This window comes from Diuraphis noxia, unplaced genomic scaffold, assembly GCF_037042655.1.
Source record: "Diuraphis noxia isolate RWA-SAM2 unplaced genomic scaffold, SU_Dnox_SAM2 contig0002, whole genome shotgun sequence".
NCBI lineage: Eukaryota > Metazoa > Arthropoda > Insecta > Hemiptera > Aphididae > Diuraphis > Diuraphis noxia.
In genome coordinates this window covers 24,134,300-24,149,401 of record NW_028301712.1, presented here as the reverse complement: position 1 = coordinate 24,149,401, position 15,102 = coordinate 24,134,300, and the positions used below count along the sequence as shown (strand labels likewise).

Sequence of the window (15,102 nt, the reverse complement as noted above, 5' to 3'; positions counted from 1 at the left end):
TTCCGCAATTATATTGGTTGAATCATTTCAGAGTCGATCTCGGGTTGATGTAATTTACACTGATCTCTTAGGCCTTTACGTGGCTGTCTGCACTATGGCTTAGCCCAGTATAGTGTGCCGAACGAGTGTCCCAAATGGTTCTTAGGCAACAGTTGGCTAGTGATACATACTTAAACTAATTTAGTAATTTAGTAAGTATGTGATATATACGTGAATCGAATTTGCATTTAAAATCCTTACTGAACGATGTACGCTGATTTAATTTTGTAGTCAGTAAATTTTAACCACAACATATTATGCCAAATACATGAAATGATATTTTGTAATAAGATACAAAATAGACAAAAATAAAATTTACAAAACAAATTTATTGTAATTTTAAGTATAGACGTATAGTAATATCCACTAATATCTAACTAATATAGATATGTATGTAACTTGGTCATGATAACCAGCCAACCCATGATTATATATGTACGTATTATTATTTTTAAATTAACTTAAGAATACCAAGTTATTACAACTGATACCTCAATAGTGTCTAGTTAAGTTATTAGGTTGAAACTTGAATTCAAAATCAACAAACTGCCACATCATAATTTATATGAGGTAAAATTATATTTAATAAGTATAATTATTGTAAGTTGAACAAGATTCCGAGCGCATAATCACTGACTGTTTCATATGCAGTTTTCAATTATAATTCTCAACACCTCCCCACCTCAACTGGTATCCCTACAATCACTATTCAATTATAACGTATACACATGTAAGTATACAAATATACCGAGGCGACTATTCTGAAAACACGTTCGGCGGGGTTTGGGATGAGCTCGGGCGGATGCGTTAGCGGGGTGGGAATGAAGGGGTACTGTAATATACACGTGTTATTTTTTTGGATTAAATGAGGATTCGGAAGCGGCTGCACAATTACACAATATTATATCATATTATTATTATTATTATTATTATTACATTGTACACGAGCGTATGGCACATACATAATATTATTTCTACGTGTGTGACGCAAACACGACACTGCAGCGAACACGCCACCACCGCCGCGCGCGTATATAAACGATAATCCGTTGGCGTGTGTTGAATTATTACACATGATATATATTATAATGATAATATAGTATTATACGTCAATCAGCAGTCGTCGTCACCTACCCCATCGAATGGCGGCGATGGTGGTGGTTTGACGTGCATTGTGCGAACGGATTTCGACCCCGTCCAGGGACAGCGGCCAGTCGAAGGGGGCTTCGTCGTTAAAACGCGTGACGACGACGATGACGACAACGACGACGACAAAATATACGGCTGCACACGCAAGAGCATCATCGCGATAATGTTATTGTTGGATACGTCAATTTATTTTAGCATCCGGACTCCGCGACTTGGCGATGATCCTTCGAGATTATAATATGGAATAAAATAGTAATAATATAATTTATGCACACGAGTGACAACCGGATTATATATACCTATCGCACGCATACTTATAATAAATTGTACGCACTGCACTGCAGGATGTCCCTCAGCGAGTCCAACACTATTATTATGGTCTATACATTTTTTCCCGATTGATATCATTCATACTTTTGAAACGCGGTTGGAAAACCGTTACCGCGTGTCTGCAGATACAGCCACAATAACGTCATCAAATACGCCTATCCATTTTTTGTAGGTTTGTAATTCATGAAACTATACGTTACTGTATGTACACGTCAGTGTCGTATATTATATAAATTTAGCATACCCGACTAGTTACGACTTGGAGGTTTAAAATTAAAATATGTTTTACGTATTTGACTATACGTATTATACACTTGGACATAGATGGAGTTAATAGTAGTCTAAAAATGTATTTTTTTTTTTAACCGTTATATTAATATATTAATAAAATAAAATATAACTGAGCATCGGTATTATACAATTAAAAACTGCTAATATTCAATCAAACCAGCAGTATGTACCTAAACCGTAACGAATATTACACCAATAAATTGTTAACTGATATCAATAGGATCGATTTCAACAATACCGCTACTTAAGTTATATTATGTCAAAAACCATCAAGCTTTTTCAAAGCAACAATTTTGATATTTTTTCAACCATATAACATAATACGGACCTTATACTTTCATCAAAATAAAAGTTACTAAAAATCAACATTAAACAATACTCAGAAAAATATGGGACAAATAAATTGCCTTTCATATTTATATAGGTGATTATATACCACCTCGTCACCGCGATATTATAATCGCCGAATCGCTGTTATCGGTATCATTATTTTGGACTTAGTCGGTCACGCGCAGCTGATAATAGTTTAATGCACGATGACAACCCTCGGTCAGTCACGTCACCAGCCGTTTAAACTCAATATTTGCACGCGAGGTCCGGTTGAATACTTAGGGGACAAAAAATTACTAACAATAATAATTATAATAATAAAAAACATTGTATTGTGTACGAATTAAACAATATAATGACTACATATTGTCATATATGTAATATGTATGTATTCATATATATATATATATATATATATATATATATATATGAATATACCTATTCTATATACGATTATACCTATACCTACTTTATTAACAATAACCGGCGAAAGACGTGTGTGTCTTTTTATAATATATACAGCACAATAATATACCACTACAGCGACCGTCACATTTAATTATTGCCATTGATGGCAAATATCTCTTTTGTCCATGTGTTAAGGACCAGAAGTGTGATAGAGAGGTCAATTACGACATAATTTGAGCCCATCGTAATCCTCTTTGTCTTTTCTGTAATTTATTTTTTCAGAAAACAAAAAATTGCCAGTTCTTCAATTAATATTTTTTACATACGATTTGACCGATATCGTTTTACATATTATGGTGTAGTAAAAAAAAGATAGGTTACTATGAAATTGGCATGAGTAAATTGCAACAACGTTGACAAGCACAGAATTCGATCATAATTCAATTAGTCGAGCCATTCTATTATAGACAATACTTTGAAAAGGTTTTATCTTTTATAAAATAGCGGAGGAAACAGAAATATAAATATTCAAATACATATTTTTTATTTTAATATTTCTTCACAATATTTATTAATTATTTATATAATTATATTATGTTTTTACTTTATATTTAATATTTATAACATTCAAAATATTGCATAACTATTTATGTATTTTTTTTCTTTAAACTTTGGTGATTTTAATAATTGATAATTGAGATTATATCAACCTCTGTGAAGCCATTATTAGTCATTACTTTTCGTGGTGTGGCCCATCACCATCATCTCCCATCACAAGTGAGGTGAATAATATCGTGTCTCTGTTGACGGGTACAGATAAAAATTTAAGAGAGGGGCGAAAATATATGATTAAATGAAACGGAAAACATATTACCTCAGAAAGTCGGTGGTAGTCGTTAATATTTTATGATCAGTCAGTGATATTAGACGATACGCAATATTATCAACAAAATAAAATTGAAGTAATTTTATAATATACGTAGATTACTGAAATTCAAACAGTTCATATCACATAGATATTTATTGCACATTTAATAATTTGACATTCTAAATATTATTATTTATTTATTACCTGATTATTATTATGAAATGGGATGAGCGCTGTACAAAATTATAATAAGATTATTAGTTATTAGGTACGTAGATTATGCGTCTTGTATAGGTAGTCTCGATTATGAAATAAGTTTTCACAGAATAATTTTGAAAATATCTGCCACCATCTCCAATTATTATGTTTGCGAGCCACCTCTGATTGTCACATGACAATAATATGGTCTACATTCATCGTGTTCCTCGATTCCCCTCCCTTTCACGCTACACAGACTTAATCCCATACGGATGACAAATCCTCCGCTGCTGCGAGCGCGCAACCAACGATTTATTTTTTTTGCTTTCAGTTAATAATTTGTGTACGTGGGCCCGAGCTTTAATCGTCTACTGCTGCTGTCACCAAATGGTTAGTCGGTTACGTTCGGTAAACCGGACGTACAATAGGAACTACCACGCCGTTTATACGGTACATTATACTATTATAATACATCATACAGTATCGTCTATATAATGTGTACACAATGTATACCTCGGCATCGTCCGTTTCGAATCATCCCCTTCCCCTTACCCATACATTTACGACTTCGTGACGGGTTCTCCATAAAAATTGCGAATTTATATTATTTATGGTATAATAATTTGGATTTTTATTAGGTACTTATTTTTTTTTTATTTATTTGCGTGCGAGTACATGATATCAACCGGGCTTTTTACCGCTCGATAAGCATAATATACTTAGGTATAGGTATCTAATATTATCCAAACTATACGATATTACTCATTGACGGTGAAATCGAACCTTTAATATAATAAGGGCCGTGAGTTCGTACTGTATGTCTATATACACGATAACCAAATCAATCGAATGACGATTACAGCAAACCGTGATTAGTAATACGACTATATGTGTTATGATTGTGTAACACGAGTACCAGCGAGATTTTTTAGTAAGATTCTAGGAATTAATTTACGGTCATCAACAGCTGTAAAAGTCTGGACTTTAAAATATGATATAATTAAATTGTTTTTATCACATTCCTACTTTAAACGTATTATACGATGATTAAATACAATTTGGGTTCACACGTTAATGCTCATAACTATGGTGGTTAATACCTATACCTATTGTATATTGTGTATATATGTCTATAATTTAAAAAAAAATTGTTATAGTACCGTTGTTGAGGAAGATCTTTTGCATGAAGAATCGAAGTATATAATATGTATTATATACATATTATAAAGACAGTAAATGTTAAATAACAGTGAACAGTTTTTATTATTATTATTATTATTTATTTTTATATTTCACAACATAATTTCATTACAAATGATCGACTGAGGTGTTAGTACCTAAGTATAAAATCCCAATGTATCACATGATAGAGATGGGATATATAAAACGGAAATTCTTCTACGGGGCAAGCCTTTGAAACCAGTATAGTTTCCTGTTCTTTATATACACGTAACATTATTGTGAAAAAAAAATAATAATAATAAAGAATTAAACAAACCGAAAATGATACAATCGTTCGTGTCTTTTTTCACAACAGTCTGCCAGACAACACGTCAGTGTTGCAGTATGGGGCGGTGTCACGACTATATTTGCATAACGGTTCTATTTGTCAACAGTTCTCATTAATAATAAAAAAAAAATTAAACTTATTTCTATGCTTAAAAATTGTCTCTCGACCTTCTCAATATCACTCAAGTTATATGTTATAAGTAACACGTGATACTTCACCCCTATGAGATTCATTTAACGATATTCAACATCATGAGATATATGGGCGGCGCCAGTAATAGGTACAGTAATAATAATAATTATAATAATATGTTTAGCGCACATACATATACATATGTATAAGACAATGTAAGAATAATTCTTTTATGAAGGATATAGTTATTGTAATAATTTCATTAAGAGGACGAAGACCGATAAAAGAAGAAAGAATATACCTATAAGCGCTTCAGGTTTTTTATTTTTATAATCCGTGGGGGGAGGACTTGATGTGATTTTAATACTATGAGAAAATGGGTTATGAAAAATTTATAACACCAGAGAACAAAAAAGTTATTGTATGAATTATATTTTATAGCTGATACGAAGGAAAATGAATTAAAATACTAATTTGAAATTTCCCTGTTATTTGGTAATTATTAATTAGTGATTACAAACATAAATGTTTTCAAATAACTTTCAACTTATTATTTTCTCACATAGGTGTTTAAATATTTATAAAATGGAATTTTAATACCATAATTAACAGTTTCTATAGAAGCTTGTGTATTTATTTTTTTTTTAAACTATAGTAGCCAAATCTATTGTAATTAATTAAATTTAATATCGAATAATGAAGATAAAAGCAACGGAATAAATAAATTAAAGATTATAAACTATCTTATTAACATTTTTAAACAATTATGTACCTACGACATATTTTTTTACAATTCAAAATATTTTATCAAAATGGTTAAAAGTGTCATTGTAAAATTATTTTGTTCAAAATTTTAGCGATTTCGTAGATAAAAGAATTTAATTCGATGAAAAGTCGTATTTCAGCGGTAGCAAATGTTAGTGGTTTCTGTGGCTGTCAGACCTGTGAGAAATATTCGATCGTTTATAAAACAGTCGGATACAGTGTTCCTATTATTAGGGAAAACATTTGTTTTATCAACAGTTTATAACCATTAATTTGGTGGCGATGAAGCTCGTCTTTTTTTTTGAGATTCAATTACGTGCATTAGATTGTTTATTCTGCGAGTAATGTTAGTTTAATGTTTAATCAATTTCAAAAAATTTACAAGATAGCCAAGCAGTAAAATTAAAAATGCTGCAATAATAATATACTTAAAACACAGTACAATTTACAGAAAGCGAATGTATATTTTTCAAATATCATGTATATAAAATGTCAGAATTTTAATGTTTATTTTAATTAAGTATTAAAAAATATACTAAACGTTCACTATTGTAATAGAAATACAATTATTCTGGATAACACTATCAAATATTATAGTATGAATATACATATATACACTATAACCTAAATGATAAAATAATTAAAGTGTATTGTACTTAGGTGCCTATAGTCCACATCGCATATACTTATATGTATTCTTTAGTTTAAAAACTTTTTTTGGATTCTTAGAAATTCAATTTTTGTTGATATTTTATTCGTATTGTATACAATGAATCATAGAAAACTATTTCTTGACGTTTTTGAATTGTTAGGAAGTATTCTGAACGCTGCAACACACAAATTCATTTTTGAGTGTGGCCAAGCATAGTTAAAAACTAAAATCGTAAACCTTTTAGTTTTGTTGCGAAAACAAAGTAAAAACGTATAATCATAATCATAAATCATTGGTTAAAAATACTAGTATTATTAATAGTATTTTGATTACGGTTAAACAAAAAAGTAACAATGGTTCCAAACATTTCTATATTATGGGTCTTGAGTAAATTATATTTAGTAAATTGGTAAACAATATTAAACACTAATTATTGCATATATTATATACATTACTGTTAATGCTTACAACAGCCTTACATAATATTGTTACAAAGATACCTATAGCTGCAGGTTAATCAATATACTATAATATAAAAAATGCATGTCTTAAATGGTGTGGTATTTTACATATTATATTATTATTTATGCTACTTTATTTTGATATGTTATTGTGTTATAAACCGATTATAATAATGAAAAACGTAAGTGTATAAAACCTATCATCGTGCCCATAATTGATTATATTCAAAAATGTACTTTTTAACTTTTGACCACTGAAATGTTGAAGTGTAGTGGAATTTTATAATATGTATATTTTTATTATTATGAGAAGTTTAACCTATATATTTTTGATTTATCAAATTGATAGCACAAAAGAGTAAAAAGTTCATTTCCCTCGTTATATGTAGGTACCTTATATGTAGGTACATACACATTGTTGTCTGTTACAATATATTTTACTCAAGTTAATAAGAAACTATACAAGTACAACAGACGGATTAGTTACCCCACTGTAGTGTCCAACAATAATAATAATGCACCTAATGTTGAAAATGTATTTTTCCAATAAATCAGAATATCACGAAAAGGGAAGTTCATTTGATTCTATTGACGTATACTATACATAAGTCGTCATTGATTACGTAAATCCTAACGTTGATTTAATGGTATTTAACGTTCTTATCCCAAGCACAATAATAACTCATTGAAATACGTAAATATAATATTAAATAGTCGTATGGTAAACACCAATAAAATACTTTATTATTTGTTTCTGAATGAGATTTTTTTTTATTGTCCTTTGACCTCATAAATCTAAATGTTAGCATTTTATTTTTATCCAGTAATCTCTCTTGATTTATATACAACAGAATGGTTCTATAAATTAGTAAATTTCTATTAAAAACCTGCAAAACAATATTAGTGTTTACTTTGCTTTTATTTTATAACGTATTTTATTTTTAATTATTTGACATTTAAATTACACTATTCAGATGAAATTTCAACACTACCTTCCTATAATCAACCTAATTCGCTACTGACTTTAATACACGTCAGTAATTAGAGTAATTAGGGGTTTTTTTATAATTTCTTGCAATTAAAAAACTTCAGGATTTTCCGTTTGAATAAATGTTTTTATTATAAATAAGAAAATGCATAGTTTGGTTAAAAATAATATTAGAAATGTAATATTTTTTTTTTAACCGTCAGTTCGACGATATAATATTATTATTACTTCGTCTCTTGTCGTCAAGGCGTCTGTCGTTATTCTTAGTTTTCGTTGGTACCTGCAACAGAACAAAAACAAATATATTATATACATATACATACATATAAATACACAGTTATTTCAGACGTAATAACATCATTATTTGTGTTGTTTCGACATTCGCGTACAATCGTGACGATCATCAAAACGGTTTTTTGCGATTTTCGTTGCTCGTACTATCGAAAATACTGCAGTGATCGAGATGTGTGCATTGGTCAAAACGTTTAGCAGGATTGGCCATTACCGGTTGTCATCGCCTAACCTGTATCCCAATGTGCGCGTGAGCAGTGCCAACAACGGCAACGAGCATCAGCGGCCACTGCGCGTGACGTTAATCGAGGGACACGGCACCGGGCCGGTGGTGTGCGCGGCCGTTCGGAAAATCTTCAAAGCGGCCCTCGTGCCGGTGGAATGGGACTATCAAACGCTGGGCGTGTACCGGGACTATAAGACCGACCGGATGACGGTGAATCCAAAAGTGTTGAGTTCCGCGCACGAAACGGGACTAGTGCTTTGCGCCAAGGACTCGGCCGTCGGACACAACGACTCGGCTTCGTCAGACTCGTTGGCGCTCAACAAGGCGCTCAACGCGTTCGTCGGCGTGCGCAAGTTCAATTCTGTTGTCGGCCACGAGCCGTACGGTCCCGTCAACCTGATAAACATCCGCGACAACGTGAGCGGCGAATACTCTGAAATCGAGCACCTCGTGTCCGCGGGTAATAACCACGATCGTCGTCTATATATACCAGCGGTCCTCACTATAGGCTTTTAGAAAAGGCCAAATATATTTTTTTTGACGAAATCACTATATTGGGGGCCGCTTACATTCTTTTTCCCCCTCATGTTTATTTTATTTTCTACAATCCGAGTGAAATATTTTTACAATAATAAGCACAATAATAGATGGCGGAAAACGAGTACATAAGAGCAGTGCTTGGTTTGGCTTGATTGAAAAAAACTATTCGACAATGATATTATTCATGATTTAATGATAATAATTAAAAGTATGAAAATTTACAACTATTCACTGAATATAGTGAAGAATAGTAAAAAAATAAAAAAAAGTAAAAAAAAATAAATGATAATAATAAAATATAAAATGGACGGGATATTATATTTTGTTAGGAAGTATATTTTTATTGAAGTATATAGGAAAAGTTCATGAATGACATAAATTTTTTTCTTAAACTTTGGATTTTGGATTTTAAAATGTACTTTTAATTTTAAAGTGGGCTACATTAAATTTGATATTGGGCCGCGTATTGAGGACCGCTGATCTAATTGGTCTATACATACGAATAGTTACATAAAATAAATTTATTCCGTCGGCGATTATCGCGTAATCGTTGATTACAATTCATATTACCTATCAGGTCTTACTTGACTGGTCAATTATTTCGTATAGGTAACTTGCCACTATAATAGGTAAATAATAATTATCATTCGTTAATACGTCTTGTAATATTATACTGACACTGTCCTCTGTGGTTATAGATTATAATCATAATATGTATTTCGACCCTGCAACTACCCCCTACAGACAAACATTTGTCAGTCAACCGGTTAGTATCGTTTTGACAAATATGAATTTCACATTATAATTTATTAAGCCGGATAATCAGGAATTTCGGATTTATATCTTTTGAACAGAGTGCACGTCGTGTTAAAATTATTACAAATATTTTTTTTTATTCAGTACAGATATTACAGCTATGAGACCTAAATGAAATTTATTTTTTTGATTACGAGTAACTCCGCCGTCAAGAGTAAAATTTCTTTTATTTTTGCTCAGTGCCCTTTTAAAACTACTTTTTTTTGTAATTAGAAACTGCGTGGTATTATATACATATTATATTACTATAATGTTGATTTTAGATTTATATCATTTAAAATTGATCTTTCACACGAATGAAAATACTCAATATTTTCATTTCCGTTTGTACTACCGGTCACTGCAGGCCATACACTCATAAATAATATCAAATAACAGTAGTTATATGTTAACTATTCCATATAAAAACGTAAAACATAATTTTTGGCTAAAAATAATTTTGCCAAAAGATGCTAGTAGGTCCATCAGTGTTAAAACTTTGTAACGAAATATGAAACATTGGATGTTTCTGAGATGTGGGTCTAGAGAAAAGGTAATGGAACGTTCTGGTGAGAGAAATGAATAATAGTCCTTAAATAAATACACGAAAACTTATTAATCATCGAAAACATCAAAAACAGAAAAGTAGAATCGTAATGGTCACGTCTGTTGCTATACAATATTATGATGTCGTGTCACTTAAAATCAATAATACTTTCGAAAATAAAAAATATATTAAATACTATAAAAGTTGACTCTCATTCTCTAAATTATTAGATTTAACTATAAATAATGACAAAATGGCGGTTTATAAAAGTTATTGTAGAATAATACCAACATTTTGTGATAGATATTAGATTTTATTTTTAGTTTCTTTTCATTCCCATGAAGATTGAACGAAATACTTTTAATGCGAGATCTTTTAATAATGTTAAATACATTTCTTTTGTGATTTGTATTGGTTTGACCTATTATTTTTTTATGTGTAGAACTTATTGCTTTTGGCAGCTTTTTGTAATGAAAATTTATTTACAAGATATACATCTCTAGTGTAAGTTTACTTGTACGAGTACGAGAGATTTTTATTATTCATATCGAATAGAAAATTATTAATGTTACTTTTTTCTATTTTATTTGTTTATTTATTTATTTATTTTTTATTGGAAGTTTAATATAACAAAAAAAATGCTATTCATGAAGAAAGAGCAAAAGTTTTTGAAGATATTGCTTTAACCTTAAAAATTAAAGAGAGTTGTATTTTACTAGTTTGTTTTACTTTAATTTATAATTGGGATACCCGAGGGATATAATTTGGGTTTAGTTTTAAACGAGCGACGAAACGACGAAAACGCTTGAAACAGAAGATAGCACAATTAAAGAGTGTTGGGTACTCTAGCAATTGTTTACCGCCAATGACAAAGTTTAATTAATAACTCAATTTTAAACATTATATATTTGTGTTTTTCTAAACTTCTATACATAATATACTGTCATCAGAGCCACCATTGCGTGTTAATAAAAATTAAATATAATAAAAACAAATTCAACATTTATTAAGGTGGATAAACGTCGCGGTTAGTGTTCTACATCGAACTCATTCGATTTGTGTATTATAAGTTATAACATACAGCCACTAAATATTATCCAGCCAAGGTGTGACTTAGTGTAGTAGTGTTTTATTATAAACAAAATACTAATCTGTGACGTTATTTATTTATTTTTTTTTTTGTGTAGAAAATGTATAATAAGTAATAATACACAACCGCGCGTCAACATATATATAATATGGTCTAAAAAAAAAATTAATTTAAATTTTTCACATATTTTAATACTATTGTACACTTTAAAAATATAGATTTACATATTTTATTGTCGAATTCAGTGCGTGAACAGTAATCGTACAGTAATCTGCGTTTCCGCTATGTACGCGCAATTCACGTTTTTAGACAGAGCGTTTTTCAGATTTGCATAACCTTTACCGTGTCTAGTGAGGGGAAAAATATATTTTTTATTTTTAAACTGGTTTATATAATGTTTTACTAACATTAAAATTCGAACGCGTGTAAAGATCACCGAGGTCATCGAATCGGTGATAAAATACACAGCTTTTAGTTCAATTGTTTCATTATAAATTCACAAACGCATTAATGTTCAACTCAAAACAATCGATATAGGGGTGCATTTCATAAATAAAATCGGTTGATGGTCAACTTCCAAAAATAAAACACCAATATAATATTATAATATAGAATATATATAGACTATGGACATATGGCGTCAAGTCAAATATATTTAATAAAAAAAAAACAGCACATTTCGTATACGCTTAAGTTAAATTATTGTAAAACTATCTAAAAATAACCTAACGTTTGTAATACAATATCGACACTTAATATTTATGAACTGTAATCACAACAGTTCTTTAATTTGTTTCAACTTATATGTAACGCACAATATTATTATTAATAAATAATATTATATATTATTGAATCCTCTTTTTGTATTCCGTATTTTCTTCTATAAGAACCTCTAGAACGCTTTTGCCCTTCAACACGTCGTATTTAATTTACTACATCCAAAACGTAATTCAATCCTAGAAATATATTTGAAATAATGTTTTCCTTAGATAACAAAATATTGTGGTAATGTACTAAATAATATTCAATACTTTGCTACTATAATAATAATATAAATGATTAAATTCAGGTACTATAATTATTGCTTGGCGGAAGTTTGATTTTAAATCCATATCATTCACATTTTGTTCATATTATGTTACAAATGTTTCTTATCTTGCTCTATCCGTCGTAACGATCTTATGTATAATATAGGTATAGTAAGTATAAAATATTACATTACCTAGATATATAATATTATTATTTAGCGTTGGTGAACAGTGAAAAAATGGTACGAAATATACAACAGTACATAGTTAAACTTATTCTTGTAATCACGGTACGTTGCATTCGGCAACCCTCCGACTAAAAGATACTCGTGTAAGCGTGAAGGGTCCTCAGAGACACGCAAAACAGTTAGTTTCCGGTTAGGGTGGGCGGGTGTTCGCATCAATGAAAACCTTTGCGGGGTAGAACTCATAAATGTATAATATTTTATAATGTACAAATAGTTGGGTTCGCCGGTGTACAATGTATAAATATAAGGGGCGCGACGAAATACAGAACGATCGGCCGCGATAGTGGTGGTGGTTCGGCGAAACGTGTTATACAACGATGATAAATATTATATACATAATATTACCTATATGTATAATATAGTTTGCGTTTTATGAAAAAATGACAACGGTGGGCTCATCAGTCATTCGTTTCTTGATGTGTGTAGGAAGGTAGACTATTATATTTAATATATTGATCATAGCCGTTTACCACGTATTCACATAATATTACTAAAGTCGCTCTTGAGACTTTTAAACATTAAGTGTAATATTAAACTTTGCCTCACACTTCATAATATGAACCTGTATTATTTTATCTAAACCTTGATACTCTTAAAGTCAGAATGGTAAAATAATATGATAATATGATATTTGCTTTGTACAAGATAAACTATTAAATAAATATATTTACTGTCTTGATCTATTGTCAAATTTATCATTTAGTCATATCATCTGGTCATACGACTAGACAGACAGATACTTTTTATGTGCCATTCCAGCGCACTTTTTAATATAGTAAGAACGCTCCTCTAATTAGATCTATGCAGCATGTTAATTATTTTAATATCGATCTTTTTATTTGTAATTCTGTTATTTCATTTAATTTATATCTTAGTAACTTACACACTTACCATATTATTGTACCTCCACAGCATCCTATAATATATATATATATTTATGTATATGTATTAATAATATTTTTTTATGTTCCACAACAACTATTATGCACGTACTATTTTATGTGCCACATATTATTATAATTGGGCTCGCCCGTTTAATTTATAATAAATAGGTAAGCTATAATGTGCAGCTAGCGATGCGATCACGCGGTCATTATATAATACGATAAACACGCAGGCGTCGTGCAGTCTATCAAAACGGTGTCGAAAAAAAGCTCCGTGGACGTGGCCAAGTTGGCGTTCGACTACGCATGCAAGCACGGCCACTCCCGAATCACAGTACTTCACAAGGCGAATGTTATGCCACTGTCGGACGGGATGTTCATGAAGGCCTGTCGAGAGGTGAGCGCCAACTACCCGGATGTGGAATACAACGAGGAGAAACTCGACTCGTTCTGCCTTCAAGTGACCTCTAACCCTGGCCGGTACGACGTGCTGCTGACGACCAGCCTGTATGGCGCTTTCGCCGGCGCGGTGTGCGGCACTATGTCGGGTGGCCCGGCTACGGTGCCCACAGTCGCGTACGGTCCAAAGGTGTCCGTGTTCAGCAACATGAGTGACTACGGTTATAGCAACTACAGCCATATCCGCGGTAACAGGAAAATGGTTTGTGGTCAGGAACCAGTCATCAATCCCACGGGCATCATTAGAGCAGCCGCGTGGATGTTGGATCACGCAGGCATGGTGGTTACCGGACGCTGCATTGATATGGCCCTGGAAAACACCATCCAGCATGGCATCCGTACCCAGGATATGGGCGGCGACGCTTCCTGCTCGCAATTTACCGATGCCATTATCAAGAACTTGGAGGACTTGATACCCATTAGTGACGGCGAAGAGTGCGACTATTCGGGTTGGCAACCCGCATTATGCAGACCGACGTCAGAAGAAAGTTAAGATGTTTCTGATTCACCGAAAACTCACCATTGAGCCCATCATTATTTCATTTCAAACGCTACTATTGTAAACTATAATAATTATGAATATAAATATAGTTACGAGTTCAACAAATTAACAAAGCATATTTTTGAAGTACATAACTGTTTCTTACCGAGTATATAGTAGGATCGACTTTGGCCATTAAGGTGAGGATATTGTGAACGAAATTATATTAAAATCATTACATCTATCATACTACTATATATTTAACGGCCTTTGTGGACAGTGGCGCATTTAGACGTTAAGCGCCCTGGGGTAACATTTTACAAGCGCCCCCCCCCCCTCCCCAAGAAATATACATATAATATTTTTGTTTGAAAAAAAAATTTGTAAAAACA

At 31.6% G+C, this 15,102-nt stretch overlaps 2 protein-coding genes across 3 annotated transcripts in view; both read left to right on the top strand.

The window, feature by feature from the left end:
* Nucleotides 1-15,102, top strand: part of RapGAP1 (Rap GTPase activating protein 1) — a 201,603-nt gene that overhangs the window by 79,977 nt on the left and 106,524 nt on the right. The gene's annotated exons all lie outside the window — the stretch shown is intronic.
* On the top strand, nt 8,585-14,722 carry LOC149058238 (isocitrate dehydrogenase [NAD] subunit alpha, mitochondrial-like). Its single transcript, XM_089220581.1, has 2 exons — nt 8,585-9,098; nt 14,004-14,722. The coding sequence occupies exons 1-2, from the start codon at nt 8,585-8,587 to the stop codon at nt 14,720-14,722; spliced, it is 1,233 nt and encodes a 410-aa protein (XP_089076707.1).